The sequence below is a fragment of the Salvia miltiorrhiza genome, chromosome 3 (assembly GCF_028751815.1).
Source record: "Salvia miltiorrhiza cultivar Shanhuang (shh) chromosome 3, IMPLAD_Smil_shh, whole genome shotgun sequence".
NCBI classification, from domain to species: Eukaryota; Viridiplantae; Streptophyta; class Magnoliopsida; order Lamiales; family Lamiaceae; genus Salvia; species Salvia miltiorrhiza.
Window position 1 is genome coordinate 1,034,566 of NC_080389.1, and position 26,400 is coordinate 1,060,965.

The following is a 26,400-nucleotide window of genomic DNA, read 5'->3' on the forward strand; positions in this document are numbered from 1 at the left end:
TATGAAATCACACGCTGACACAAACTCCAGACCACCCAAATCACTTTTCTCTCTCTCTCAGCGCGCTGAACGGCGACCCTTGACACACACTCCAGCACTCGGCGCGAAGGCAACTCGTCCTCCCGGGGAAGGTCCGGCGAGCCTGACAGCAGTAGCAGTGCAGCACGGAGCCACCGCGGCGCCGCCTTTGGTTCTCATTTTCCAAGCCCGACGGCCGGCGCGAAAGCAATAGTATCTACCACCACCGACTGCCCTTTTTCCAGCCCGGCGCGACTACTCTTCTTTTCTTAGCCCGGCGCAACTACTCCCCTTCCTCAGTGCAACTGGTAATCGAGCTTAATCGAGTCGAGCTCGAGCTCGCGAATATGGCATCGAGTCGAGCTCGAGCTCAAAAAAATCAAGCTCGGCCGAGTCGAGCTCGAGCTCGAGCTTTATGAAAACAACCGAGTTCGAGTCTGAGCAGAGCAATACTCGACTCGACTCGACTCATTTACACCCCTACGTTTGGTTTCATGAAGAAGTTGTATATTAGCGTTTTAAGTGTGAAATTAATAAAGTATAAAAGTGATAAAGTATGAAGAGAAAGTAATAAAAGAGATAAAGTAGGGGAGATAAGGTAATAATTATTACCCAAAATGGAAACGTGTCAAGATTCGTGGGACGGCCCAAAAAGGAAAACGTGTCAAGATTCGTGGAACGGATGGAATATTTATTATTATATTTATAAAATATAAATCTATTTTGATATACAATTGTCACCCAAATCTATAGAGAATACTTTATATCTATAGCTATTGATAAGGCTTATAAATAAATATATCAATTAATCCAATAAATTATCTAATAAAAGTAATGAATTAATATTTTTTTTAAATAATAGATTATCAATTAAAATAACATTAATTACACGTACAACGTACGTTCTTTCTGCTAGTTTTTCAAAAAAGTCTCGCACGATCTTTAAATTTCTTTATTTATTTATGTAATTTATCCAAAAAAAGTGGGGGAGGTATTTTAAACTATAAGTGCATGCATGTGTTTCTACATATTATTGTTATTATGTTGACATTTTTCAAAACAGCCTCGTACATCCTGAGTGATAATGTGATGGGCTTCGTTGTTTCCTTTCTGTGATGACATTTTCCAAATTAGCTCGGATTATCTTGTTGATTTTTATCAGTCTGCTGGAAGGATAAGAGACTCTCATTTCACTCGATGTAGTAAGAGGGTGTTTGGTTGAGCTTATAAGCTCCTCAAAACAGCTTATAAGCTCCTTCAAAGTGTTTGGCAAAATAAACTCCTAAACAGCTTATAAGCTCCAAATTTAAGCTCCAAGAGCTTATAAGCTCCCAAAAAAATAAGTTCATCAACCCCAACTTATTTTTTTATAATCTCATATGTAATAATTATTTTACAAATATTTTTCAACTATAATTTATTATTTTCATCATATATCATTCAAGTTCATTTCTCTTCGATTTTCTCTCTCTAAAAAAATATTTTCTCTCTCTAGAAAAAATTCTCTCTCTAGCTTATAAGCTCAATTATCCAAACACTTTGATAACTTATAAGATCTTAGAAAACTACATCTTATAAGCTCTTGAAACATCTTATAAGCTCTTGGAGCTTATAAGCTCTTTAAAATAAGCTTAGCCAAACACCCTCTAACTCTAGTGTTTGACACATACTCTGGTTCGATAGTGCTAACTTCTAACTCCTTTTACTCGAGTTGTTGTGATAAAATGGTCATAATTCACTATTTTGTGTAATCATAAGTAAGTGATCATTTTTGTGAAATCAGTGTTGATAGTGATGGTTTATTTGCATGTAGCAACCAACACTTTTCTTGGTGGGAGGGAAGGCCTTCTACCATGAAGTAAAGCTAAGTTATCGAGGAACAGAACGTCGCCCTTTTGCCACTTGAATTGGATGCTCTCTTCTTCGATGATCTCTTGGCATCGTTTCACCACCTCATCCGGTATTTCACTTGCATCGGCCATGGTGGCGGAGCTGATGTAGTAGCCCGCTCTTTTATTTATGATAAAAACTAGTAAATGCAATTTTTATAAATGAATCCAGTTTATGGTCCTGATTTTTTTTTTTATCAGAGACGGAGTTATTATTTTAGCTTTATACTTTTATAACGTATAAGAAAAACGCGACGAGGATTATTGAGCCATTCAATAATTTATTATCCAGTTTGATAACTGACTTAGCAAAGTCAAGTTATTAATTTATATGCGATAGAAATAGTATTTCTATTATTTACTTGAAGTCGTGATTAATTTTCGACTTATAAAACGAATTATAAAATATGTAATTCGTAGAGAGTTATAACGAAGCGTCGTTATTTAGTAGAACCCAATATTAGTTTTACAAATACTTGTAACTTCAATACTTTACAAATCATTATTTTTCCACTCCCTAATGTTTCCTACACTATACACGCATAATCTCCACTTCTCCACTCCACCAACTATCTCCATCACCTTTTGCTTTCTTCCACTACATTTTTTCTCACCACCCTTTCCACTCCACTAATTCCACTACACCAAACTTTCCACCTACTCCCTTCCCCACCACACGCAAGAATGCATCTAACATTCCATTATACAGGCAACAATCTTTTCATCATCTTCATTCTTCACTAAGGAACCGAAGAGCAGCCACGAGTTCTGCCATAAGCACACTGCTCCGGCAGTGTTTTGCAAGGCGATTCCAGCCATCCAAAAGGTTCCCAAAAATTCCCAAATTAATTGTGTATCATCTTTCATATGTTTTCTATACTTTGGCAAAATTTCAGAAGGTTTGAAGCTCTTATGATTTATTTATGAATTTGTAAACATCACTGCCCATCTGGAATACATTTTTGGTAAACAATCTTTGGGAGGCCATAAGTAAAGTTTCAATCGGTGAAAACCTTTGAAACTTGAATATGTCACTCTAGACTCCCGTATCTTTCTTTTGACATTGGCCTCACCATTTTTGAATAAGGGAAACAACCGGTATAAATTCTTGAAATCTAGTTCTTATTCCATGTACCATCCAGTAGATTTTACAAACCTACGACTTTGAGGTGGCAAAGCCCGACTTAAATCTTTGATTCTCAAGCCTAGCTTTCTACTGAATATTCAATGACATGTTGGGAACTTACTTGCTTAGTTTTAGAATTTTTGGTGAAGCCTAAAGTTGGTTTTCTGATTTATGTTATGAATCTGCCAAACTTGAACGCTTTTTGTGCACTGAACTTTAGACAGTCATATCTTCTAAACCATGAATGTTCTTAGAGTAAATCCAACTGGAGAGTGTTATGATCTCTCCCTAGTTTCCATATTGACCCTTGGGGTTCCCAGTGGAGTTTTGTAAAGGGAGATATGAATTTTTAAAGAAAGCCCACTGACTTGGTTGTAATCTGGAAATCTGAAATTTTCAGATTTTTGCTTGTTAAATACCCATCTTTGAGAGGGCATATCTTGCTCGTTTGAATTGTTTTTCATTCGATTCAAATTGGAGAATGATCCTTGAAATGTCTAGTTTCCAGAATGTCTTTTGGAGCATCATTTGGAGATCCGAGGCAGATTTGGTGTCTGTTGCAAAACAACCCCTTAAGAGCTCAAGTTGTTGAATTATTTTCTATGTATCAAAGTTTATTTTAAAGGATGTTTCATGAAAGATTTCGTATATGTGCGTAACAAGTTTGGGACTATTTATTTTAAATGAGGTCCGTTCTTTATTTAAATTATGATGGACTTTTAATGAATATTTTTGGGATTAAACTCTTATTTCTTGATTTATATAAATTATTTTTTTTAAGGACTTATAAATATGAATTTCGTAGGCCTACTGACCTACTGTGATCGACGGTTTGTCGATGTCTAATAGCTTTGAAAATTTTATAGCAAGTCCCGACATGAGTCTTGAGTACCCTGGTAAAATTTCAAGCCATTCCAACTTCGTTTGATACTTCTTTAAAATGCAAAACCTAAACTGCACATTACTACCGAGAATTTCAGAGAACAGATGAAAGAGTCATTTATTTCAGTAGCTTCCTGTGTGATCTAGCTTTCCAAATTTTTATGGTATTCACCTTATTGTGTTAGCTAGATATCCACCAAAGTTGAGCCCAGTTTGACAACGTTTACTATTTATAAAAAAATCCAAGTTTTCGATTGTTCAAAACTGCCGAACATGGTAGATCGTGGTAAAAACGTCATATCTCTCAAACCACTTGGAGTTTTCGACTCTACTTTTTTTTATATGAAACTAGATTCGAAGATCTTTCTTTCAGTATGAGTCTCGAGTCCAGGAGATGTCGGAGTCAGAACAGATTAAATTTTGAAGTTGAGTCAGTGTAAAAACAGAGCATGTTTTAATGATGTTTTTGGACTTCGGACTTTAAAGCGAACTATTATCATTTATTTCTTTAAAGCCACTGGTTTATTTAATTAATTGGCTACTCTCTTTTGAGCCTATTAATTATTTGAGGTTACGCTAGTAATGATGTAACGAATTATGGATGCTAGAACCCTAAAACACTAAAAGATACCCTAGGCACGTAGAATTAGACTTTGTCTTATGACAATTACTTCACGAACTTATCGACTCTTCATCAATGAAGGTCCGGGCGACAGAAAGTGAAGCCGAAGAAGAAACGACTCCACGCCAGCTTTAAGAACAATTGAGGTGGGCAATTCCTTACGCGTAAATAAAATGCTATGCAAATGTTATGCTTTAAAATGCAAATTGGATCTTCAAGTATGGTATGCTTTATTACGCTTAAATGAGTTAAGCTTTATTATGATGCACGTTAAATGATTTACGCTATGCTGTTTATACTATTTACGCCCTATGTAATTTACGCTTGATTACACTTATTTACGCTTGAATGCTTTACGCTGATAAGTTTATGCTTATGTTTGATGCTTGCGTCTGTTGGGGGAGGCCTCCCTCAACAGTACGATGCCGTGTCCGTTGAGGAGGGCCTTCCTCACGGCGCGATGCCTGTGTCCGCTGAGAGAGGCCTCTCTCGCGGCGCGATGCCAGTATGCCAGTATGCCAGTGTTACAGCGTCTATTGGGGGAGGCCTCCCTCAATAGTACGATGCCGTGACCGCTGAGGGAGGCCCCCTTCACGGCGCGATGCCCGTGTTCGTTGGGGAAGGCCTTCTCCACGACACGATGCGTGTTGATGATTGTTAATGATGAAAAATGCGCTCATGCTGATTATGAATATGGAAATGTTTAATGAGCAAAGGATTTGAAAGAAACTTATGCCTCTTATGCGAAGTTGTGTTTTGTTGTTGATATTATGTTATATGCTTGGCACTGCCCACTGAGTACTATTGTACTCAGCCCTTCGTATGTTTATGTTTGTGCAGGTTGAGTTGTGATGGGCGATGAAGTGTTGCTGAGTGGAGTTTTTGTTGAACTTAAAGTAGGCTCAGAAAGGATACATGTCTTCATACATGTATCTCAGTTATGCATTCCGCTGTAAACACTGATTATTTCAGTTACACCTTCCGTTGCAAACTCTGATAATGTTTTAGCCAAGCCCCTAACGATGCCTTTTTCCTTTTTAGGAATATAACGCTTATACAAGTTCGTTGAGTACCCTTTTTATGCGAACTATGCCTTTTTCCTTTTTAAGAAATATCTCACGCGTATTCAAGCTCTTTGAGTATTCTTTTATGCGCCCCTTTCTAAACCCGCTTCTTAATTTCCCTTCCCCAGTCATGGTTTTCCCGGATTAATTATCCTTAATTAAGGCCGGTCGTGACAGCTGAGCTCGTTACCGTGCATTCCAACGACGGTGTTGAACCACATCCTCCTTCCTTTTCTTCCCTCGAACACCCGTGTCAATGGTCTGGGACCTAGTATCGTCTTCACCCCACCCTCTGCCAGCCATTCCATCTCCATTCCTAATGCCTTGCCCCTGCACATTGATTAAGGCGTTTACTTTGGAGGATTAGCCTTGACAGATAAAAATAGTAAGGCTAATCCCTCATTTACTTCGATGGATTGAAACTCTGGGATATCCCAAAACCCTTGATTATTTATACTCCCTCGGTCCACTAATTGTTGGCCTACTTGCTTTTTTGATCCGTTCACCAATTTATGTCCTATCTATTTTGGGTAAGTTTATATATATTCATATTTTAATCAAAATTGTGGGTCCCTTTAATAAATTGTGGCCTAATTGCATTGACTTTAATAAATTGTGAGTCCCTTTCTCTACTAAACTAATAAAAATACACTTTTTCTTAAAACTCGTGTTTTGCCTTCTAGGCCAATAATTAGTGGACGGAGGGAGTATTATTTAAACTAGTTTTACTCGATTCATATCTCATTTCAAAGGTGGGATTGGAGTAATCCTACTCTCTAGGATAAAACTACTCAATCATGCATCTGATCAATCATGCAAAGTAAACGCTCCCTAAGTGGAGACAATATGACTAGAAAGAACTCGAAATTGCTTACCTCTTCTCTGCTTCTACGCGATCTGAAGTCCCGAATGCATCTTCCCAACCTCGACCTCTCATGGAAGATGTATCATTTTTGCTTAGGGCCGTGAAGGTGTATCTCAGTCCTTTCCTCTCCATCTCCTCCACCATCTCCGGGTACTCTTCTAACATCCGCTCCGTTACACGGAAGCTAGGCACGATCGGAGTTTCTCCTCCTTCCGGTGGAGGTACTTCACAGAAAAGAATTACCTTCTCTGGGAATTCTTTTATCTGATTAAAATAAAAACCAGTGTGAAACCCTAAACAAAAAAAAAAAAAAAAGATCCATTAATTGAACTCCTGCAATGAAACTCACCAAGACCATCTCATGGTGGTAGTATATGAACTCCGACAGGGGACCTTCGTTGGCCGTCCAGACCCTCTTGTAGACATGCGTGCGCGGGGCGGGCCCCACGTACCGTATGTCCTCCCACCCGAAGGCCTCGACTATGTCGTTGAACTCTTGGGCATTCTTGACGTGGAAGCCTCGGAGGAGGACGGCACTGTTTTTCACTATCGTCTTCTCGAACCACTCCTTGTTCTCCCTTATGGCCCACAGCAGCCCCTCCACCTCGCCTCCGCCGCCCTCCGGGGGCTGCAGCACTAGCGGCACAGCTTCGCCGTCCACCACCTTCTGCCCTTCGCACCTTCCTACCTTGAAGTATTTGCAGCTCATCTCCATCAGCATGTAGTAAACGTAGATTGTACAAAAATATGCTTAAAATTATGGATGCACAATTTGATTTTACTTGCAGCAATATTTATATGAATTTGGGAAGATGCTGTTGCATAGCACTTAAACAATGGAATCAGTTGATGATCGGCATCAATTTATATGCTTTCTTGACTTTGTAGACTGTCGTTTCCTACAAATGTATGTTGGCATTCGCTAGCTTTTGGCATTGTTTGCTTACCTTTGTCCAAGTGTAATCCATGGTTTAAATCTTTGACTCTGCCAATTTAATATTTATTTTTGACCACTTTTGATAAATAGATTATAAATATATTGGTCATTCATTTTGAAAATAAAATAAAAATGTCGTGATCACTGAAAAATGTGCAAATCTTTAATTGCGAAAATTATTTACGATATCCCAACTGCTTTATCTAAGAAAGAGCCTCACATACACCTATATATGTATCATTGTATATATCTACTTTTTTCTCCCTTAAAGCAACTCGAGATATCCCAACTCCTTTATCTAAGTTTCTGACAATTGTATAAAAAATTTCCAGAGAGAGACGATATATCTCTATTCTATATTCTTGAAATGTTCTCTAATATGCTATGTAAATATTACTCCCTCCGTCCCATAACAAGTGTCCTAATTTGTTTCGGCACGAGAATTTAGGCGAGTATGATTAAAGAGTAAAAAAATAAAAAATGTTGGAGCTCGATCACTTTTATTTTGTGAGATGAGTAGAATTAAAGTGGTGATGATTAAAGGTAAAAAGGTAAAATTAAAGATGGTGAGTCCACCTTCTTATTTTAGAACTAGGACATTTGTTACGGGACACCTCAAAAAGAAAACTAGAATACTTATTATGGGACGGAGGGAGAGAGTATAATAGTAATAAATAAAGCAGCTGGGTTGACGATTATTTTGGCTTTTTCAATAGGATAATTATTCTACTAAGTAGTTCTACACATCGCTTTGCATTTTATATTGTTTGAAATCTTCTGCAAAATATTATAGTTATAGACATTTCTTCAATAACATAAATACTCCATCCCTCCATGAAAATAGGTTTTAAGGGAGAGCTGTATGATTTGAAAAAGATTTAATTGTTTATTTAGTAAGTAGATAAAGAGTCTCATAATTTAAAAAAAAAAAAGATTTAACGATAGAAAGGGGCTCACAGATTAAAAAATGGTGGGTTCATGAATGACAAAAAAAATGATTATTAAGAAAATGTAGTAGACTACTATTCTACTAAGTAGTTATTCACATCGCTTTGAATTTTATATTGTTTGAAATCTTCTGCTATATAGTTGACATTTCTTCAATAACATAAATACTCCATCCCTCCATGAAAATAGGTTTTAAGGGAGAGTTGTACGATTTTAATTGTTTATTGAGTAAGTGGATAAAGAGTCTCATAATTAAAAAAAAAAGAAAAAGAAAAAAAAGAGTTAACTATAGAAAGGGGCTCACAGATTAAAAAATGATGCGTTCATGAATGACAAAAAAATGATTATTAAGTGATTAAAAAAATGATTATTAAGAAAATGTAGTAGACTATTATTCTAATATTAAATTGTATATTTAATATACTTTATTTATAATATAAAAAAGAAGTTTTAAAATAATTTTATTTTTTTAAGTAAAACATAATTAAATAATTTTATTTAATCTATTACGTTATAGAGTTTGTTAATTTATTTGAGTATTATTTTAAAGAGGTTTTTACATAGTTATAGAATCAAAAAGATCAAATTGCTAATCAATATTTAAATATAATAAATATCATATTTATATTAAAGAGGTTTTACGATAATTATAGAATTAAATGTAGCAAATTTCTAATTAATATTTAAATATAATAAATCAACATATACGATTCTGATCTATTGGGTCAATATAAATGGGCCAGCTCAACGTAAGGCCTATTGGGCCAGCTCAAAAAAAGATCTTCCTTGTTCACTTTTGAACAAAGTTAGATAGCATGAGTTTATAACTTTAAGCCGCGGCATGGGCTAGGCCCAACTTTTGCTCTAGCATGGGTGATGTTAAACAAAGCCCATTTTGGCTAATTATGCCCATGGATTATGCCAGAGAAAGAGGGCCCAAGGCTGTGAGTCCACTGAGACTGTTCGAGGAATTGCCGCAAAGTTAAAGAAGAAGAATGTTTGGGAAGGTAGATGAATTAATCGACTTCCTACTCAAGGTGAGCAAAAAATCCGAAACCGAATAACCGAATTGATTCAAACCGAAATTTTAAAATATAGTTCGATTTTTTGGTTCGGTTTTTTTCCATAAAATTTTGGTTTTTCGGTTTGGTTCGGTTCGAATTTTTTAAAACCCAACAAAACCGAAAAACCGAATTATATTTATAATATATATATTTTATATATATAATAATTTAATTATAATTTTATAAAATCTAACTTCTAATATTTTTTTTAATTTTATAGCTTTTTCGGATTTTTTTGGAATTTTCTGTTTTCTTTTTTTTTAATCGGTTTTTTCGGTTCGGTTCGGTTTTAAGTATAAAAATTTCGGTTAATTCGGTTCGATTCGATTCTTTTTTAAACCGAAAAAAATATTATTTGGTTTGGTTTTTGGTTTTAACAAAAACCAAACCATATAACCGAATGCACACCAGTACTTCCTACGCATGTTAGAGCTTCGTATATCCTATGAACCTAAAGCCTGAAAGATTTCTGCTTCATATTTACTGACTTTATTACTTAAAACAGTTGTCACCACCTATTTGCTAGGTTTGGTTCAAGTTAGTGTTTGGGCTTCATACGTATGAGTGACCTAGTTGATTGAATGGTGATCAAAGTGAAGGATTTGAGATAAATGAAGAACAATGAACAGAAAAGATGATTAATTATGATTCTCTATTTCCTCATGCGATGATATGAATTCCTAATGAAGTGTTTTACCAATTGAGTTGTACTTTACTGTCATTCTCCTAAAAAATTGTTACTTTGATTTGGGCTATAAATTATTTTCTTGAGCTTCTTACACCATAGAAGCAATGAAACTAGAGAATAACATAAAGTGGCTCTATCCACGACATAAAAACAGAGCAAAAATATAATTTTCACTAATCAAAGCATACAGAAAAATAGCTCTGGTCGAAGACACTTCTTTCCATATTCCATTGGCTGCACACACACATACACACACTTGATAAACAATACGGATAAGAAACTCAAAAACTACAACTACTCAAAGTCCGCTATATGCCCTTGTAATTTTATTTCGCTTCAATTTATACTCTGTAATTAGGATTTTTACTATGTAACTCACTATAATCTCTTCAATTAATTAACTCAATTATCCAAACACTTTAACAATTTATAAGCTCTTAAAATATTACTCCCTCCGTTCCATTATTAATGAAGTTTTCATTTTTGGGTTGTCCCATTATTCATGGTCAGTTTCTAATTTTGGTAATGATTTTACACTACAAACAATGTGGCCCCACACATCTTTACACACTTTTACACTACAATCTTATTCTCCTAAATACTCGTGCCCAAAAGAGATGGGTCATGAATAGCGGGACACAGGGAGTACATCTGTCGCAGCCCGGTTCCGACACTAGTAATAGCGGGGACCGAGTATCGATACGACTAATAAAAGAAAGGGGAAAGATAGAAAGAATACATAGAACAACAGCGGAAGCTCACAAAGAAACATGATAAGGAAAGATCATCATAATTCATCAAAAGGGTATATTCGTCAACATCGTCATAACTCGATAAATATCAGGAATCTCAACATGAAAAGCAAAACAAGTATAGCTCAATTTTTATGTAGAGTCATAATATTCAGAGTGTGATAACAAAAGGTGAACCGACTATATGTATGAAGACACATAATCGTGAGTAAACTGCTTGATTTAATATAACATAACTTCATATCAAAACTCTATCGACAAAACAGACATACGATAGAGAAAGAAAACGTCAACCCGAAACATTCCCCACCAGCACCGCACCATACTCCCCCTCCGCTTATCCTGCACGTTTAGAAATACATGCAGGGCGTGAGTACATAAATACTCAGTGGGCATATCGCCAAAAACAAAGCTGCTCATAGAGCTATAAATTGACCTTGCCACATCTCAGCAAAACACAGGGATAACAGTTAGAAAATCCCGTGCATGCAGTTAAAACTCAACATCATCAATAAATGAATGAATGACTCGAATGACTGCAGTCAAAACTTAGCAAGTAAGTACCACATCTACAACTCATCATCATCTCAACTCAGCTACTGAGAAGTAGGCCTCCTTCTCAAGCACCATGACCGGCCGATTCACTCAACGGCTCACAGTCACCTCAGTATACACTAGCCCTGGCAGGATAGCTATCAACTGCCTAGGACCCGATCGTCTCATCTCAACTCATCAGTAGAGGGTAAACATACAAGCTCAACATCATCATAAAAATATTGGCAAGTCAATAATTCTCAAACATCATCATAATCTCAAAACATCAAAACATCTCATAATTTCATCATCATTTAAAACAGTTTAGAAAAGCTCTTAAACTGTATACTCAAAATAATGCCCACCTGAAGACCTTACTCAAAATCTCCCATCAAAGCGGAGTTACTTACTTCCTTGCTCTGCTCGTGTCTTCAGGGATCATCATCATCATCGAAGGTTCATGTCATAAAATGAATCTCGATTAGAAGCTCATTGACTATTTCTCAAGCCTTAACTCATGCTCTATCTCATATTCTATCTCCTTACTCAACTCTATATAAACTCTCCACTCATCTCAACTCCTTAAGTTCAAGGATAGGTTTCAAGAAAATCATGGTTCTAAGTCTCGATTTATCTCTCATATAAGGCTCGTCTAATCTCATTCAAACACATAGGCAACACAATCACATAAGGCACATAAGAAATCACAATCAAACATCATCAAAACATGCTCTGTTTTTACACTGACTCAACTTCAAAATTTAATCTGTTCCGACTCCGACATCTCCTGGACTCGAGACTCATACCGAAAGAAAGATCTTCGAGTCTAGTTTCATATAAAAAAAAAGTAGAGTCGAAAACTCCAAGTAGTTTGAGAGATATGACGTTTTTACCACGATCTACCATTTCTGGCAGTTTTGTGCAACCGAAAGTTACAATTTTTGAAAAAAAAGTAAACGTTGTCAAACTGGGCTCAAATTTAGTGGATATATATCTAACACAATAAGGTTGATACCATAAAAATTTGGAAAGCTAAATCACACAGGAAGCTACTGAAATGAATGACTCTTTCCCCTGTTCTCTGAAATTCTCGGTAGTAATGTGCAATTTAGGTTTTGCATTTTAAAGAAATATCAAACGAAGTTGAAATGGCTTGAAATTTTACCAGGGTACTCAAGACTCATGTAGGGACTTTCTATAAAATTTTCAAAGCTATTTGACATCGAAAAACCGTCGATCACAGTAGGTCAGTAGGCCTACGAAATTTCACCAAAATCTCATCTCAAACTCTTTAAATGCTCAACCACATCAAAACGATCGAGCGATTCAAAAGATATACTCAACCTCGACTCTTCTCATCTCATATCATTCTCGAACATCAACTCAAAGCAAAAGCAAATCTCACTTTAACTCAATTAAATTCTCATGGCAAACCATAGCCAATATCCTCAACATATATTTATTTCATGCTCAAGATTATATACTTAAATGATTTCACACAATTAACACATAGATTTATTAATAACCCTAGTTTTTATTAAACTAAATCTTTTGAAAATATCACTAATCATGTATAACCTATTGATCAAATCATAGATCTAACATCCTAGGTTACCAATTAGCACAAATCAACATCATATAACAAGATCACATATAGATACACATATATGTCATCCTCTTCCTCAAACTAACACTTTTCATTTTTCACTTCTCAACCTCAAGCTTCAATCTCATCCATCATTAATCATCTAGATCATCTCATAAACTCAAATCCATCATCAATACATCAATTGCTCCATAGGATCTCAACATCCCAATTTTAGGTAAACTAACCTAATAGAAAATCTATATCTCATGGCTAATCATCAAGATATTCATATATATCATCCCAATAATCATCAATCATCATATAACTCAAGCCAATTCAAGAAAATAAACAACAAAATTTCGTAGGGTTTCAAGCCCCGAATTTTCGAAAATTTCATAGAAATAAGTTGGGTGATTTTCTTACTCAATCATGATCATATACTCATTCACATATCATTAATATGATCAAATAAATAATCTAAGATCACTTACTCAAGGATTTAAAAGGTGATCAAGACTTTGCTCCAACTTTGATCTTAGCTCTAGCTTCTTGAATTTGATGAGATATGCTAGTATTTGATTGGATTGGATGGTGGATTATTTCATAGTAGTGTTTGATGAAGCTTCTCTAAGCTTTCTTCAATGGACAACAATGGAGGAAAAGAGAGTATTGAGAGAGAGAGGGGGGGTCGAGAATGGGGAAGAGAAGGGAGGGGGTGTGTGTGAGTTCTTGGTAGAATTAGGATGAATAACTTGATCAAATATCTAATCCCACTTGTATCAAATTAATATCCCAACATTTTCACTTTACAATTAATGCATGTCCCCTTAACTCCAACCTCCTAATCCACTTGCCATTTAAGATATAAGCATGTGGTAAAAAAAATATCTCAAGTGTAGTATTAGTGGAATTAATGTAATTATGTATCTCTCTTGATAAAATAAAACTACACTTTATTTACTCATGTGATAAAATAAAATAAAATAATAGTAACACCAAAAATAGTGTACTCGAAAATATCACATCTCATGTCTCAGTAAAATATTTCTCATAAAATACTGATATGCAAAATAATAATAGTTGTATGCTATTTCCCGATTTTAAAAATAATCTCGTTCTCTAAAATCTCAAAAATAATCCGTGTTAACATAACACGAAAAAAAATCATACTCACATCATCATACAAACACACGTAACAAGTATTCACGTAGACAATCACTCAAACAATCTCAGATAAAACACGGGTACAATTCACATCAAAGCAATCAGCAATCATCTCTCAATTAGATCATCTCTCAGATCGACTCTCCCTTCTATAGGGTTTCTCACTCACTTATCTCAACTCTATTCTTAATCAGATGTTCCTATTAACAATAGGACAATTAATCTCACAGATACCTCTGTATCCGTCATCGGGAAAAATAAATTATGCTCTTTTCTCAATTCAATCAGCATCTCTATCTCAACTCGTTTTCTCAAACTGCTCACTCTCTATCTTCATCATTGATTCTATCAGACTCATATCTCCATCTAGAATAATAACTCGTCTCATCAAAATAATGTAACTCTAATTACTCAATATCTCTATTTATCATCATAAATCCATCTCATCTTAATTATAATCTCATATCTCAGTACCGTAGTACTCTCTGTAGTGTCTCGACACTACTACTACTCATAAAAGTACAGGGTGTTACAACATCTTATAAACTCTTAAAGCATCTCTCTAAAATAAGCTTAGAAACATACCCCCTTAGTTTGACGCTTCCCCTCCAACCAATAGGTCAGGGGTTTGAGTCACTAATGAGGAAAATAAGGAATCATTATTGATTCTCTCTCTCTCTTTTAATACCCTCTTAATTTGGTACATAATAGTCAAGGGTTTGAGTCACTAATGAGGAAAATAAGGAATCATTATTGATTCTCTCTCTCTCTTTTAATACCCTCTTAATTTGGTACATAATACCTATGCCTGTTATTATTAGTATATATAAAAGAATTTAGTTAGAAGGAATTTGGAGTTACCTCTTTAGAAGAGTATCATGATTAGCGAGTCATAAAACGAACTTGAATCCAAAACTTTCATTGTGAGAATCTGAGGCCTAGTTCATCACATCTGAATGCATATTTCCTGATGAACAAAAACATTAATCTTTACATGAAACGTTTGGTTTGAATGATAAGACATGATTGATAAAACAATTCAATTTAATCAAGTGTTGGGTTTGTATGATTCGGCCCATCATCCAATTGAATGATTATTTACCATCTCAAAGTTGGATGTATTATTTAATCACCTCTAGTCCTATCAATCTTATCAATTTTATCTATCACATCCACCAAACCAAACATCCTCACAGTCTAAATATTTTAACAAAGAACTGAAAACTTTAGAAATTTTGAGATGTGCGAGTACCTGATCTGCAACAAAATTAATCTTTTGTGTCGACAGAAGGATGGAAAGAGCACATCATCGATGAGCCATGCAACGAACTTGAAGGGCATCATTTCCCCACTCTTGTTGTTTCTCTAGAATCCTCTGGGCCGACTCCACAAGTGACGTTCGCGCTTCCCCCTTCACCTCAATCAGCTCGAGTGTTGGAATTTCCCCGATATCTTCTGGTATTTCAGCGAGCTTCGAACACTCGTCGAGCACGAGGCTTTTGAGCATTGGGAAGTGGCTACTTTCAGTTATCCAATCCTGGAGATACGACTTTTCTATAACCAAAATTTCTAGTTTAGGAAACTCTCCATCGCTTGTTTCCCATGTGCTGCCTTTGCAAGCCCAATGAGTCAGTTTAAGCACTCGAAGATTTGGCAACGAGCCTACAATAGTCATCTCCTCCCAAGGAAGAGTCACACGGCTTAATGTCAACTTTCTCAGAGTCTTAGGAAAAGTGAAGTCATCCTTCTGGTAAAACACAATTCTAAAAGATGAACGTAACTTCAAATCTTCAAGTTGACGCAGATTAACCAAATTGTTGAGTAAATTTTCGCCTGGACGATAATTGGAGCAATACATTTCCAATTTCTTTAGGTTTGGGATCATTCTCAAGATCCTTTCACTACACATGGCATGTGACGCTATAGAGAGTGTTTGGAGGTTTTCTAGACTAGAAGATGTAATTCCTTCTGGATTTGGTAACCTGCCATAGAAGACAAGATGTCTCAATCTTGGCATCCTCCAAATCTCCAGAGGCAAACAGAATGAATTCAATGTAATAAAGTTCATCCAATCATTCTTTGCGCGAAGGCTTAAAGTTTCAAGATTATGAAGCTTTGAAATGGCTGTAGGTATCCTTCCAAGATAGCAGATACCAAGGTATGCTAGATAAAATAGGTCAAATAGTTGATCTGGTAGTGAATGCACATAAACATTTCCTGCATCCAATACCCTTAGCAATCTAAAACCTTCCAACTTGTTTGCTACAGAAATGCCAAGGAAGCACAAAATCGTATGCATGGTTAAGCCATATATTTTCTGAAAGTATGGTAAACCCGAACGAGTAACACTTACACGGCGCTGATTTTTCCTGCCCTTTACTGGAAGCCCGCTGCTGAAGTTCACAAGAAACTTCTCTTCATTCGCTTTTCTTATGCACAAATCTCGCATAAGATCATGGAGGCTGCAACTTTTGATCCTGCCATCACACTTTCTCTTGGTAACCAAAACAAGGTTTCTCTTGACAAGACCCTCCAAAAACACTTCCGCCTCTTCTTCTAAGGTTTTAGATCTGTTCAAACGTCTCAAGAATCCCTCAGCTACCCATAATTTGATGAGTTTTGAGACACGGACCTCACAATCCTCAGGAAACATTCCCATGTACAAGAAACACGGCCTCAGATAATGAGGCAAGTGAGTGTAACTCAAAGACAATATATTTTCAAATTGTCCTCCTTTAGTAACTGAATTTACATTTTGTGCAATTTCCCTCCATGAAGCTGGATTGTTGCTGATCGTGGATAGGAGCCCTGCAACCACCGCGATTGCGAGGGGCAGCCCTTTGCATCTTCTCGCGATCTCCTTTCCAATGTTCTCCAACTCTGGAGGGCAATCTAGATGTGCAAACACCTTCTGCTGAAGTAGATTCCAACTCTGAGTCTCATCCATGAAACGCATCTTGTGGGGACAGCTCAAACGACAGGCATAAGCAGCCATATCAGTTTCTCTTGTCGTTAATATGATTCGGCTTCCATTACCATCGTCGGGAAGTATAAGTCTTACATCATCCCAAGCATCTGTGCTCCAAATATCATCCATTACAAGGAGATATCTCCTGCCTTTCAAGATCTTGTGCACTTTCGCCCCTGGCAATTCTTTTTCCTCCTTGGATCTATCTTTGCTCTCCTCGGATCTATCTTTATCAAACTCTTCCATGGAAGCTAGGAGGGCTGATAAAACTACATCTGCATTGTAGTCCTGTGATACTGTGACCCAAACACGAATATCGAACCGCTGCACTGTTAGTGGGTCGTCGTAAACACACTTTGCAAGAGTAGTTTTTCCTATACCTCCCATCCCAACGATTGGGATAACTTCTAAATTTGGCGATTCTCCACAGAGTCGAGATTTTATTGTTAGCAAATCTTCATGTAAACCAACCATATAGCCAATCTTGATGATCGGAGCAGATCTGGATGGTGAACCTGTTGCAGAAGAAAGGTCGGAGTTCGAGTCACCAAACGAGAAATGAGGAACTATTAATTCTCCTTGAAAAAAATAATAAATAAAAAATAAAATAAATAAAACCTGCTGCTGCGGAAGAAGAAGCACCAAGTTGTACTGTATCTGCACTGTTATTCTTGATGATCATCACCTCCCTTGTGATTGAATTTGTTTCTTTTCTTATCCTTCTTATTTGCCATTTTAGCTTTGATTTGACAGCTAAAACATTCCACCAATGTGATCGAGCTTCCATCAATATGAAAGACTCAATAATATGCTCTGCTTCATATGCTAAATCTCTGATTTGCCCATCCAAGATGTTGGCTTTCTCGGGAAAATCTTCAAGAAACTCTTGCAAGAAAATAAATGGTTCATAGATAGATCGAATTTGTTGTTTTTTATTACAAGGAATGGAATATCTATCTTGATCCAAGATTATTTCTCCAGTGGTTCGGGCGAGGGAAAGAAGAGCAGCATAAGCCATCTTTGGTGATCACAGTTAAGTTTTTGCTACTAGATTTTTGCAGATAAAGATAAACTAAGCTGGAAGAATGGCTGGAAGAGAGCAGGCTAGTTTAGAAGACTGAGAGATAAATTATTCATTATTGACCAACCATATGTTTTCCTTTTACAATAAAGCCAATGGATTGTCTACTTTATTTTTGCAAGTGGAGGACGAAATGACAAAGTCTCCCTTGGAAAGGCATTTCTGCGGGCCCTCAATCATATGCTTCAAGCCGACGCGCCGCTGCATCGTGGCTTCGAGCGGCGGCGGCGTGGCTCCAGGGCTCCGGGCGTGGTGACGAGAAAGGAGGCGGCAGCTGCTGCTGCAAATCCTTTTCTCAAACCCTTGCAGCTGAAAATTGGGTTTTGGGCCAAGAGGAGTTGTTGGGCTGCAGTGTTCAAAGGCTGGGCCTGTTCCTTTTATGGGCTGCTGCTGTGGACTTCCATGGGTTGCGAAATTGACATAATAAATGGGGCTGGGCCTGCATTTTATTAAATGCCCATTTGGGGCTGTGACATAAAAAAAAAAAAAAAATCTTTTATTAATTTTGAATTAATAATTGAACCCCAAATTTCAAAATTAATTTATTAATTGGATTAATAAATTTAAATTATTGTTATTAATTTTGAACTAATAATAATAGAAATAAATTGATATTAATTTAGAATTAATATAAATTAATTAACCCATATTTAATTAGAAAATTAAATATTAATTTGATTAATGATTTTATTCGTAGAGGTTTTATGTCTTTATGTGATAAGCATGCTATTTGATTTTATGCTTATTATTTAACTATAGTAGTTAAAGACCGCTTTTATCTTGGGTAGGCGGCGCCCAGTATATGTAGTCCGCTTTGCTATGTATGGGTAGGCGACGCCCAATATGTGTGGTCCGCATTTTATATGCCTGGGTAGGCGGCATCCAGTAATTGCTTTGCTATTTAATATTGGATATTAAATATAAGCAATTGCTATCACATGCTAAATCCCCATTAAATATAAGTCTTTGTGCAAAGCACAAAATGCGTCGTCCATCATAATTGTTTGAGTACCTAACATTTTCGTCCAAGGGTATTTACATAAAATTGTATGCTCTAAATCGACAAGGCCAAGACTCATTCATAGGTTGGCACCGTATGATGGGGTTGACTTGCTTAAATTATTTTGGAACGCAAAGCGACAAAGAATTATTTAAGGACGCAGATTAATTGGATTAATCAACCAAGAGTTGCAAAATTGTTGTTGCAATTGGCTTAGAGGCCTACTAAGTAATATTATTGTAGTCATCAGCAAAGCAGAGGCTGCATAATATTGACTTGGATCTTGGACCACTAAGATTTATATGGATTATAAATTCGTGTTTTACGTTGGGGGCGTAAGATATGTTAAAATTAGTGGGTGCTAATCAATACGATAGCCCATTGTTTGATTAGTGATACAATGTGATCATAGTTTTTTCTTTCTAATTTGTTTTTCTTTATTTATTGATCAGATAATATGTCGAATTTGTCACTGAAATGTTTGATAGAAACAAACAAGTTGACTGGGTCAAACTTTACGGATTGGCTCCGTTGCTTGCGTCTGGTCTTAAGGCTAGAGAAGATTGAGTATATCTTGGACAACCCAATCACTATCATTCCTGACAAGCAGTCTGTTGAGTATGCATCATTTGATGAAGCTGCTCATAAGAAGCATGTCGAGGATGCAACATCTGCACAATGTGTGATGTTGTCCTCTATGACTACGGAGTTACAGAGGCAACACGAACACATGTTCCCTTATGATATGCTGAAACACTTGAAGAGTCTGTATGCTTCAGAAGCTCAGACTATGGAGTATGAGATACTCCGAGATCTCTTTAAATGTAAGCTTCATGATGGGGGTCAGGTTTCTGATCATGTACTGAAGATGATCGGGTTGGTTGAGAGGTTGGCATCGATTGGAACGATGCTACCCACTACTGTCTCTGTCAATCTGATTCTGCAGTCTTTGTCTGCCTCATTTGAAAACTTCATTGTGAACTTCAATATGAACGGCACGAAGGCAAGCCTGCCTGAGCTTCATAACATGTTGAAGACCTATGAGTCTTCCACCTCTAAAGGCAAATCTGTGCTCATGGTGAGCTTTACTGCCACGTCTTCCAAAAGGAAGTACAAGCAGAAGAAAAAGAAGAAGAAGGCATTTGATGCTGGTTTGAAGCCTAAAGGTGGAGGGGCTCAGAAAAAGCTGAAGTTGCCAAAGGATGAGTGCCTATTCTGTCATGAAAAGGGGCACTGGAAGAGAGACTGCCCGAAATACAAGGCACAAGGTGCATCGGGTTTGAGCTCGGGTATGTTTGTCATTGAGATAAACATGTCTATTGATAATTCACAATCTTGGGTATTAGATACAGCTTGTGGCTCACACATTTGCAATAATGTGCAGGGCCTAAGTGAAACCAAGAAAGTGATGCCCGGGGAAGTCGATCTACACGTGGGAAATGGAGCAGGAGTTGCTGCTGAACGCGTGGGGACTTATAGATTAGATCTTCCTTCGGGAAATAGACTTGTTTTAAGTAATTGTTACTTCGTTCCTTCTATTTCTAAGAATACTATTTCCATTCCGATGTTGGACATTGAAGGCTTTTCCTTCCATTTTGGAAACAGTCGATGCTCGTTTTCCCTTAATGGATTGTTTTATGGAAGTGCCTCTCTTTTGAATGGTTTATATTATCTTGAATGTGAAATGAGTATTCTCAATGTACAAAACAAATGACCTAAGCTGAGTAATGCGAATAATACTACATATCTTTGGCATTGTAGACTTGGTCATATCAATGAGAACAGGATAGCAAGATTGAGAAAGTTAGACTATCTCAAATCATTTGACCTTGAGTCATATGGTGCTTGTGAATCCTGTCTCAAAGGTAAGATGACTAAGAAACATTTTTCTGGGAAGGAGTTACAAGCCAAAGACTTGCTAGAATTGATTCACACAGATGTGTGTGGACCGTTCCCAACAGAAGCAAGAGGTGGATATTCGTACTTCATAACTTTTACTGATGATTTTTCGAGGTATGGATATGTGTATCTCATGAAGCACAAATCTGAGGCCTTTGAGAAATTTAAGGAGTTCAAGTTAGAAGTCGAGAAACAACTTGGAAAAAGTATAAAGGCTCTTCGATCAGATCGAGGAGGAGAATACTTAAGCCATGAGTTTCTTGATTACTTAAAATCACATGGAATTCGGTCAGACTGGACTCCTCTGGGGACACCTCAAATGAATGGGGTATCCGAAAGGAGGAATCGAACTTTATTAGATATGGTTCGATCCATGATAAGTTTTGCAAGTCTCCCTTTATTCCTTTGGGGTCATGCCTTACAAACCGCTGTTTATATTCTGAATAGAGTTCCTTCTAAATCAGTTGAGAAAACACCATATGAGTTATGGTGTGGCAAAAAGGCAAGTCTTAACTGATAAGTTGGAATCTAAAAGTGAGAAATGTTATTTTGTGGGATATCCTAAGGAAACAATTGGATATTATTTCTACGTTCCCGGTGATCACAAGATGATTATTTCCCGAAATGTGACGTTTCTTGAAGACACCTCTCTAAGGAACAAGGTCACAATACGATAGAACTTGAAGAAATTCAAGAACCGCAAAATAACATAGAGGATGTAAACTTGTCTAATGGTGTGGACAAAGATTCAGTGGGAGTATTTGATGATCTATTGGGAAGGAGAATATCTCTTAGAGAGACACCTCAAGACAATGAGATGCATCAAAGACACGATGATACAATAGTTGTGTCACCACCACCTCAAGAAAATTTTGAGGACGTCCTTGAAAATTCCGAAACTGTTGAAACGTTCAACACAGAGGAACCTGCTCACATTCAGAATATACAACCCGAACAAACGCAAGAACAACTCCATAGGCCTCGTAGGAATCGTCGAGCACCTGTAAGACTTAATCTATTGGTTGAGAACCAAGATGATAGAGTTGATTCGGATGATGATGAACCTAAGACCTATACCGAAGCGTTGTCGGGCACCGACTTGGAGAAGTAGCTTGAAGCCTTAATTTCCGAAATGGACTCAATGTACTTCAATCTAGTTTGGGAACTAGTTGATTTGCCGGATGGGAAATATCCCGTAGGCTGCAAATGGATCTTCAAAAAGAAGAGAGATGCAGATGGCATAGTACGAACCTACAAGGCTAGGTTGGTGGCAAAGGGTTATAGTCAACGCGAGGGCATTGATTATGACGAAACCTTTTCACCAGTTCACGCTTTCCCCTTCACCTCAATCAGCTCGAGTGTTGGAATTTCCCCGATATCTTCTGGTATTTCAGCGAGCTTCGAACACTCGTCGAGCACGAGGCTTTTGAGCATTGGGAAGTGGCTACTTTCAGTTATCCAATCCTCGAGAAACGACTTTTGTATCACCAGAAATTCCAGAAGAGGGAACTCTCCATCACTTATTTCCCAAGTGCTGCCTTTGCAAGCCCAATGAGTCAGTTTAAGCACTCGAAGATTTGGCAACGAGCCTACAATTGTCATCTCCTCCCAAAGAAGAAGCACATGGCTTAATGTCAACTTTCTCAGAGACTTAGGAAAAGTGAAGATATCCTTATGGTTAAACACAATTCCGAAAGATGAACGTAACTTCAAATCTTCAAGTTGACGCAGATGCACCAAATTGTTGAGGAAAATTTCGCCATCAGAGCAATCAATTTCCAATTTCTTTAGGTTTGGGATCATTCTCAAGATCCTTTCACTACATATGGTATGTGACACTATAGAGAGTGTTTGGAGGTTTTCTAGACTAGAAGCTGTTATTCCTTCTGGATTTGGTAACCTGCTATAGAAGACAAGATGTCTCAATCTTGGCATCCTCCAAATCTCCTGTGGCAAACGGATTAAATATAATCTAAAGTTCCTCCAATTATTCTTTGCGTGAAGGCTTAAAGTCTCAAGATTACGAAGCTTTGAAATGGCTGTAGGTATCCTTCGAGGATAGTAGACAGCAAGGTATGCTAGATAAAATAGGTCAAATAGTTGATCTGGTAGTGATCTCACATAAACATCTCCTGCATCCAATACCCTTAGCAATCTAAAACCTTCCAACATGTTTGCTACAGAGATGCCATGGAAGCACAAAATCGTATGGATGGTTAAGCCATAAAGTTCTGAGAGGTATGGTAAACCCAAAGGAGTAAAACTTACACGACGCTGATTTTTTCTGCCCTTTACTGAAAGCCCGCTGCTGAAGTTCACAAGAAACTTCTCTTCATGCGCTTTTCTTATGCACAAATCTCGCATAAGATCATGGAGGCTGCAACTTTTGATCCTGCCATCGCACTTTCTCTTGGTAACCAAAACAAGATTTCTCTTGACAAGATCCTCCAAAAAATCTTCAGCCTCTTCTTCGAAGGTTTTAGATCTGTTCAGACGTCTCAAGAATCCCTCAGCTACCCATAATTTGGTGAGTTTTGAGACACGGACCTCACAATCCTCCGGAAACATTCCCATGTACAAGAAACATGGCCTCAGATAATGAGGCAAGTGAGTGTAACTCAAAGACAATATATTTTCAAATTGTCCTCCTCCTATAGTAACTGAATTTACATTTCGTGCAATTTCACTCCATGAAAATGCCTTCTCACGATAGGATTAGGAATTTTATTAAATTGAAATTGGAGACGCATTGTTCATTTCAACTGTGTCCCAAATTTTATTTTCCTGCACTTGTTCATTTCAACTGTGTCCCAAATTTTATTTTACTTGAAATTAGGAAAATAAAATTTAGCACTTGTTTAATAACTTGGAAAACACAAGAGGACTGAGCTACTATTTTAAGAGAGATGAAAAATCCTATGATTTTTCCTCACAATTTTATTCTCTCAAATGCACTCACCAAACTCTCTCTTGTTTTGCCTCACACCTCTCGCACTTCTGCACTCTTTCATTTGGCAGAATGAGCCTCAATTTATAGAGAAATTTGGGCTGCAAATTTCTTCCCCTATAGCCACCTACAGCCGCAATTGTAGAATGGAACTCATAGGAGGAGGCTGCAAATCTTTTATCCGCAGCATTGTCGAGTAGGGGTGGAGCAAAATACCGAAAAATCGGTATACCGCACTTACCGTACCGAAAAAATACCGAAAATACCAAAATTTCGGTATACCGAAAATTTTGGTACGGTATTGTGTCGTACCGAAAATTTTCGGTACGACAACGGTATCGATTTTCCTCATACCGCGGTATACCGATATATACCGATACCGTGGTATATGCCGAAAAACCAGTATATACCACTGTTTCGGTATATACCGTGCTACGGTATATACCGTTGTTCCGGTATATACCGAAAAAACTCGTATACCGTCAGAATATATATATATATATATATATATAGGAATGGGATCATATAGATCCCAATGCTTATAATAGATCCGTAGATCCAAATCTAGACCACACATTTATGACATGTGGCACATCAAAATGCATAAAGGCATTTCAAGGCAAAATCTGGAGAGGGGTAAAATTGGAATGTAATTTTCGGATTTAATAATTAAAAAATATAGAAAAATGCATAATCAAAATAGATATATTTTAGATGCATATAGTTTCTCATGAAGATGCATAAAGTTTTCACATGAAATGCATAACTTTGAACAGAAAAATGCATTTGATTTTTACAGTTTTGGTATTTTCACCACCCCACCCCCACCACCCCCCAACCCACACCCCAATCCTCCCCATTACCACCCCCCAAAATAGTCATGTTTCACATGCATATAAAATCAAACAAAAGTGCATAAAGATTTTACATAAAAATGCATTAAATTATACAAAAAATGCATTTCATTTTAATAAATCTGGTATTTTCGCCACCCCACCCCTGCCCCACCCCCCACCCCCCACCCAATTTTTTTTTAAAACTGATTTTCTGACCACTGACCCCCCACCCTCCCAAATTTTTTTTTCAAAACTGATTTTCTGATTGTTGAGTCGCTGACCCACCCCCCCACCCACCCCGCCCAAAATTATTTTTTTTTAAAAAAAAACTGATTTTCTGACCGCTAACCCCCCACCCACCCTCCAGCCCAAAAAAAATTATATTTTTTCAAAAAATGTAATGCATTTTTGTGTGAAAATATATGCATTTCTGTGTGAAAGTATATGCATTTCTGTGCGAAAGTATATGCATGTAAAACATGTAATTTTTTTATGCATGTAAAAATAAGTTTTTCAAAAAAAAAAAAAAATTTGGGGGGTGGGGTGGGTGGGTGGGGGGGTCAGTGGTCAGAAAATTAGTTTTTGAGAAAAAAAAAAAAAAATTGGTGAGGGGGGGTGGGGGTAGGGGTGGGTTAGCGGTCAGAAAATCAGTTTTTAAAAAAATAATTTTTTTTATGGGGGGGTGGGGGTGGGGGTGGGGGGTGGGTGGGGGGGTGGGGTTTTGGGGTGGGGTGGGGTTCAGGGGTGTGGGGGGTGGGGTTGGGGTGGGGTGAAATCTTATGCATTTTTATATGAAACTTTATGCATTTTTATATGAAAGTTCATGCATTCTCGTATGAAACTTTATGCATCTAAAATATACCTATTTTGAGAAAATCTAATTTTTTTTTTTATTTCAAAAATTACATTCCAATTTTACCCCTCTCCAGATTTTGCCTTGAAATGCCTTTATGCATCTTGATGCGCCATATGTCATAAATGTGTGGTCTAGATTTGGATCTACGGATCTATTATAAGCATAGGGATCCACATGAACCCAACCCTATATATATATATATATATATATATATATATATATATATATATATATATATAGGGGAGGGCTAGAATAAAAACACTCTTAAGTGTATAAAATATGAATGATTTTCAGCCCTTAGATCATCAAGATCTACGGTTGATTCGTAATCCTGTTGGATGAATTCGTGGTCCTGAGTTCGAATCCCAAATGTAACAAAAATTTATTTTTCGCAATTCGTAACTTTGTTGGATAAATTCGTAACCTTGTTGGATAAAATTCGTACATTAAAAAACGTTTATATTTATATTTTAAGAAGTGTTTTTACTGTAGCCCTCCCCTGTAGCTCATAATTGTATAGTTATGTACTATACTTGTATACTTTTCAAAGTCCTTTAGTTAAATAACATAGATGCAATTTATTTTATATTTATTCAATTTATTTACATGTTTTTAATTATTAATAAATATATATTTTATAAGTTGTCATTAATTTTTTAGTAATTATGAAAA

The 26,400-nt window shown here is 36.9% G+C and overlaps 4 protein-coding genes across 8 annotated transcripts in view; 1 reads left to right on the plus strand and 3 right to left on the minus strand.

Annotated features, from left to right (window-relative positions):
• The window catches only part of LOC131016908 (uncharacterized), a 1,184,262-nt gene that overhangs the window by 992,734 nt on the left and 165,128 nt on the right, over nt 1-26,400 (plus strand). The window lies entirely within an intron of this gene.
• On the minus strand, nt 1,733-8,300 carry LOC131016938 (clavaminate synthase-like protein At3g21360). 2 transcript variants are annotated; one of them, XM_057945750.1, is made up of 4 exons: nt 6,816-8,300; nt 6,477-6,730; nt 5,777-5,931; nt 1,733-2,026 (listed from the first exon to the last, which is right to left on the minus strand). In XM_057945750.1, exons 1-4 carry the CDS (start codon nt 7,185-7,187, stop codon nt 1,818-1,820), a joined length of 990 nt encoding a protein of 329 aa, XP_057801733.1. In that variant the 5' UTR covers nt 7,188-8,300; the 3' UTR covers nt 1,733-1,817. The 2 variants fall into 2 exon arrangements, with proteins under 2 accessions (XP_057801733.1, XP_057801732.1); XM_057945749.1 differs by having other exon boundaries at nt 1,733-2,010; nt 6,816-8,294.
• Nucleotides 7,016-18,392, minus strand: LOC131016830 (putative late blight resistance protein homolog R1B-16). 4 transcript variants are annotated; one of them, XM_057945591.1, is made up of 5 exons: nt 17,728-18,392; nt 15,394-17,624; nt 15,003-15,108; nt 11,755-11,818; nt 10,881-11,197 (listed from the first exon to the last, which is right to left on the minus strand). In XM_057945591.1, exons 1-2 carry the CDS (start codon nt 18,125-18,127, stop codon nt 15,448-15,450), a joined length of 2,577 nt encoding a protein of 858 aa, XP_057801574.1. In that variant the 5' UTR covers nt 18,128-18,392; the 3' UTR covers nt 10,881-11,197; nt 11,755-11,818; nt 15,003-15,108; nt 15,394-15,447. The 4 variants fall into 4 exon arrangements, with proteins under 4 accessions (XP_057801578.1, XP_057801574.1, XP_057801575.1 ...); XM_057945592.1 differs by having other exon boundaries at nt 13,469-15,108; XM_057945593.1 differs by lacking the exon at nt 11,755-11,818.
• On the minus strand, nt 22,416-23,663 carry LOC131015739 (putative late blight resistance protein homolog R1B-16). The gene has a single exon (XM_057944161.1). It carries the CDS (start codon nt 23,661-23,663, stop codon nt 22,416-22,418), a length of 1,248 nt encoding a protein of 415 aa, XP_057800144.1.

What these genes read in the sequence shown, in the direction of transcription:
- LOC131015739 (XM_057944161.1), bottom strand. Translation starts at nt 23,663, where the DNA reads ATGGGAATGTTTCCGGAGGATTGTGAGGTCCGTGTCTCAAAACTCACC.
- LOC131016830 (XM_057945595.1), bottom strand. Translation starts at nt 18,127, where the DNA reads ATGGCTTATGCTGCTCTTCTTTCCCTCGCCCGAACCACTGGAGAAATA. An exon ending in TTCTTCTTCCGCAGCAGCAG is followed by an intron (nt 17,625 to 17,727) that starts GTTTTATTTATT and finishes CTTCTGCAACAG; the next exon opens with GTTCACCATCCAGATCTGCT.
- LOC131016938 (XM_057945750.1), bottom strand. Translation starts at nt 7,187, where the DNA reads ATGCTGATGGAGATGAGCTGCAAATACTTCAAGGTAGGAAGGTGCGAA. An exon ending in ACCACCATGAGATGGTCTTG is followed by an intron (nt 6,731 to 6,815) that starts GTGAGTTTCATT and finishes TATTTTAATCAG; the next exon opens with ATAAAAGAATTCCCAGAGAA. An exon ending in CGCGTAGAAGCAGAGAAGAG is followed by an intron (nt 5,932 to 6,476) that starts GTAAGCAATTTC and finishes ATCAATGTGCAG; the next exon opens with GGGCAAGGCATTAGGAATGG.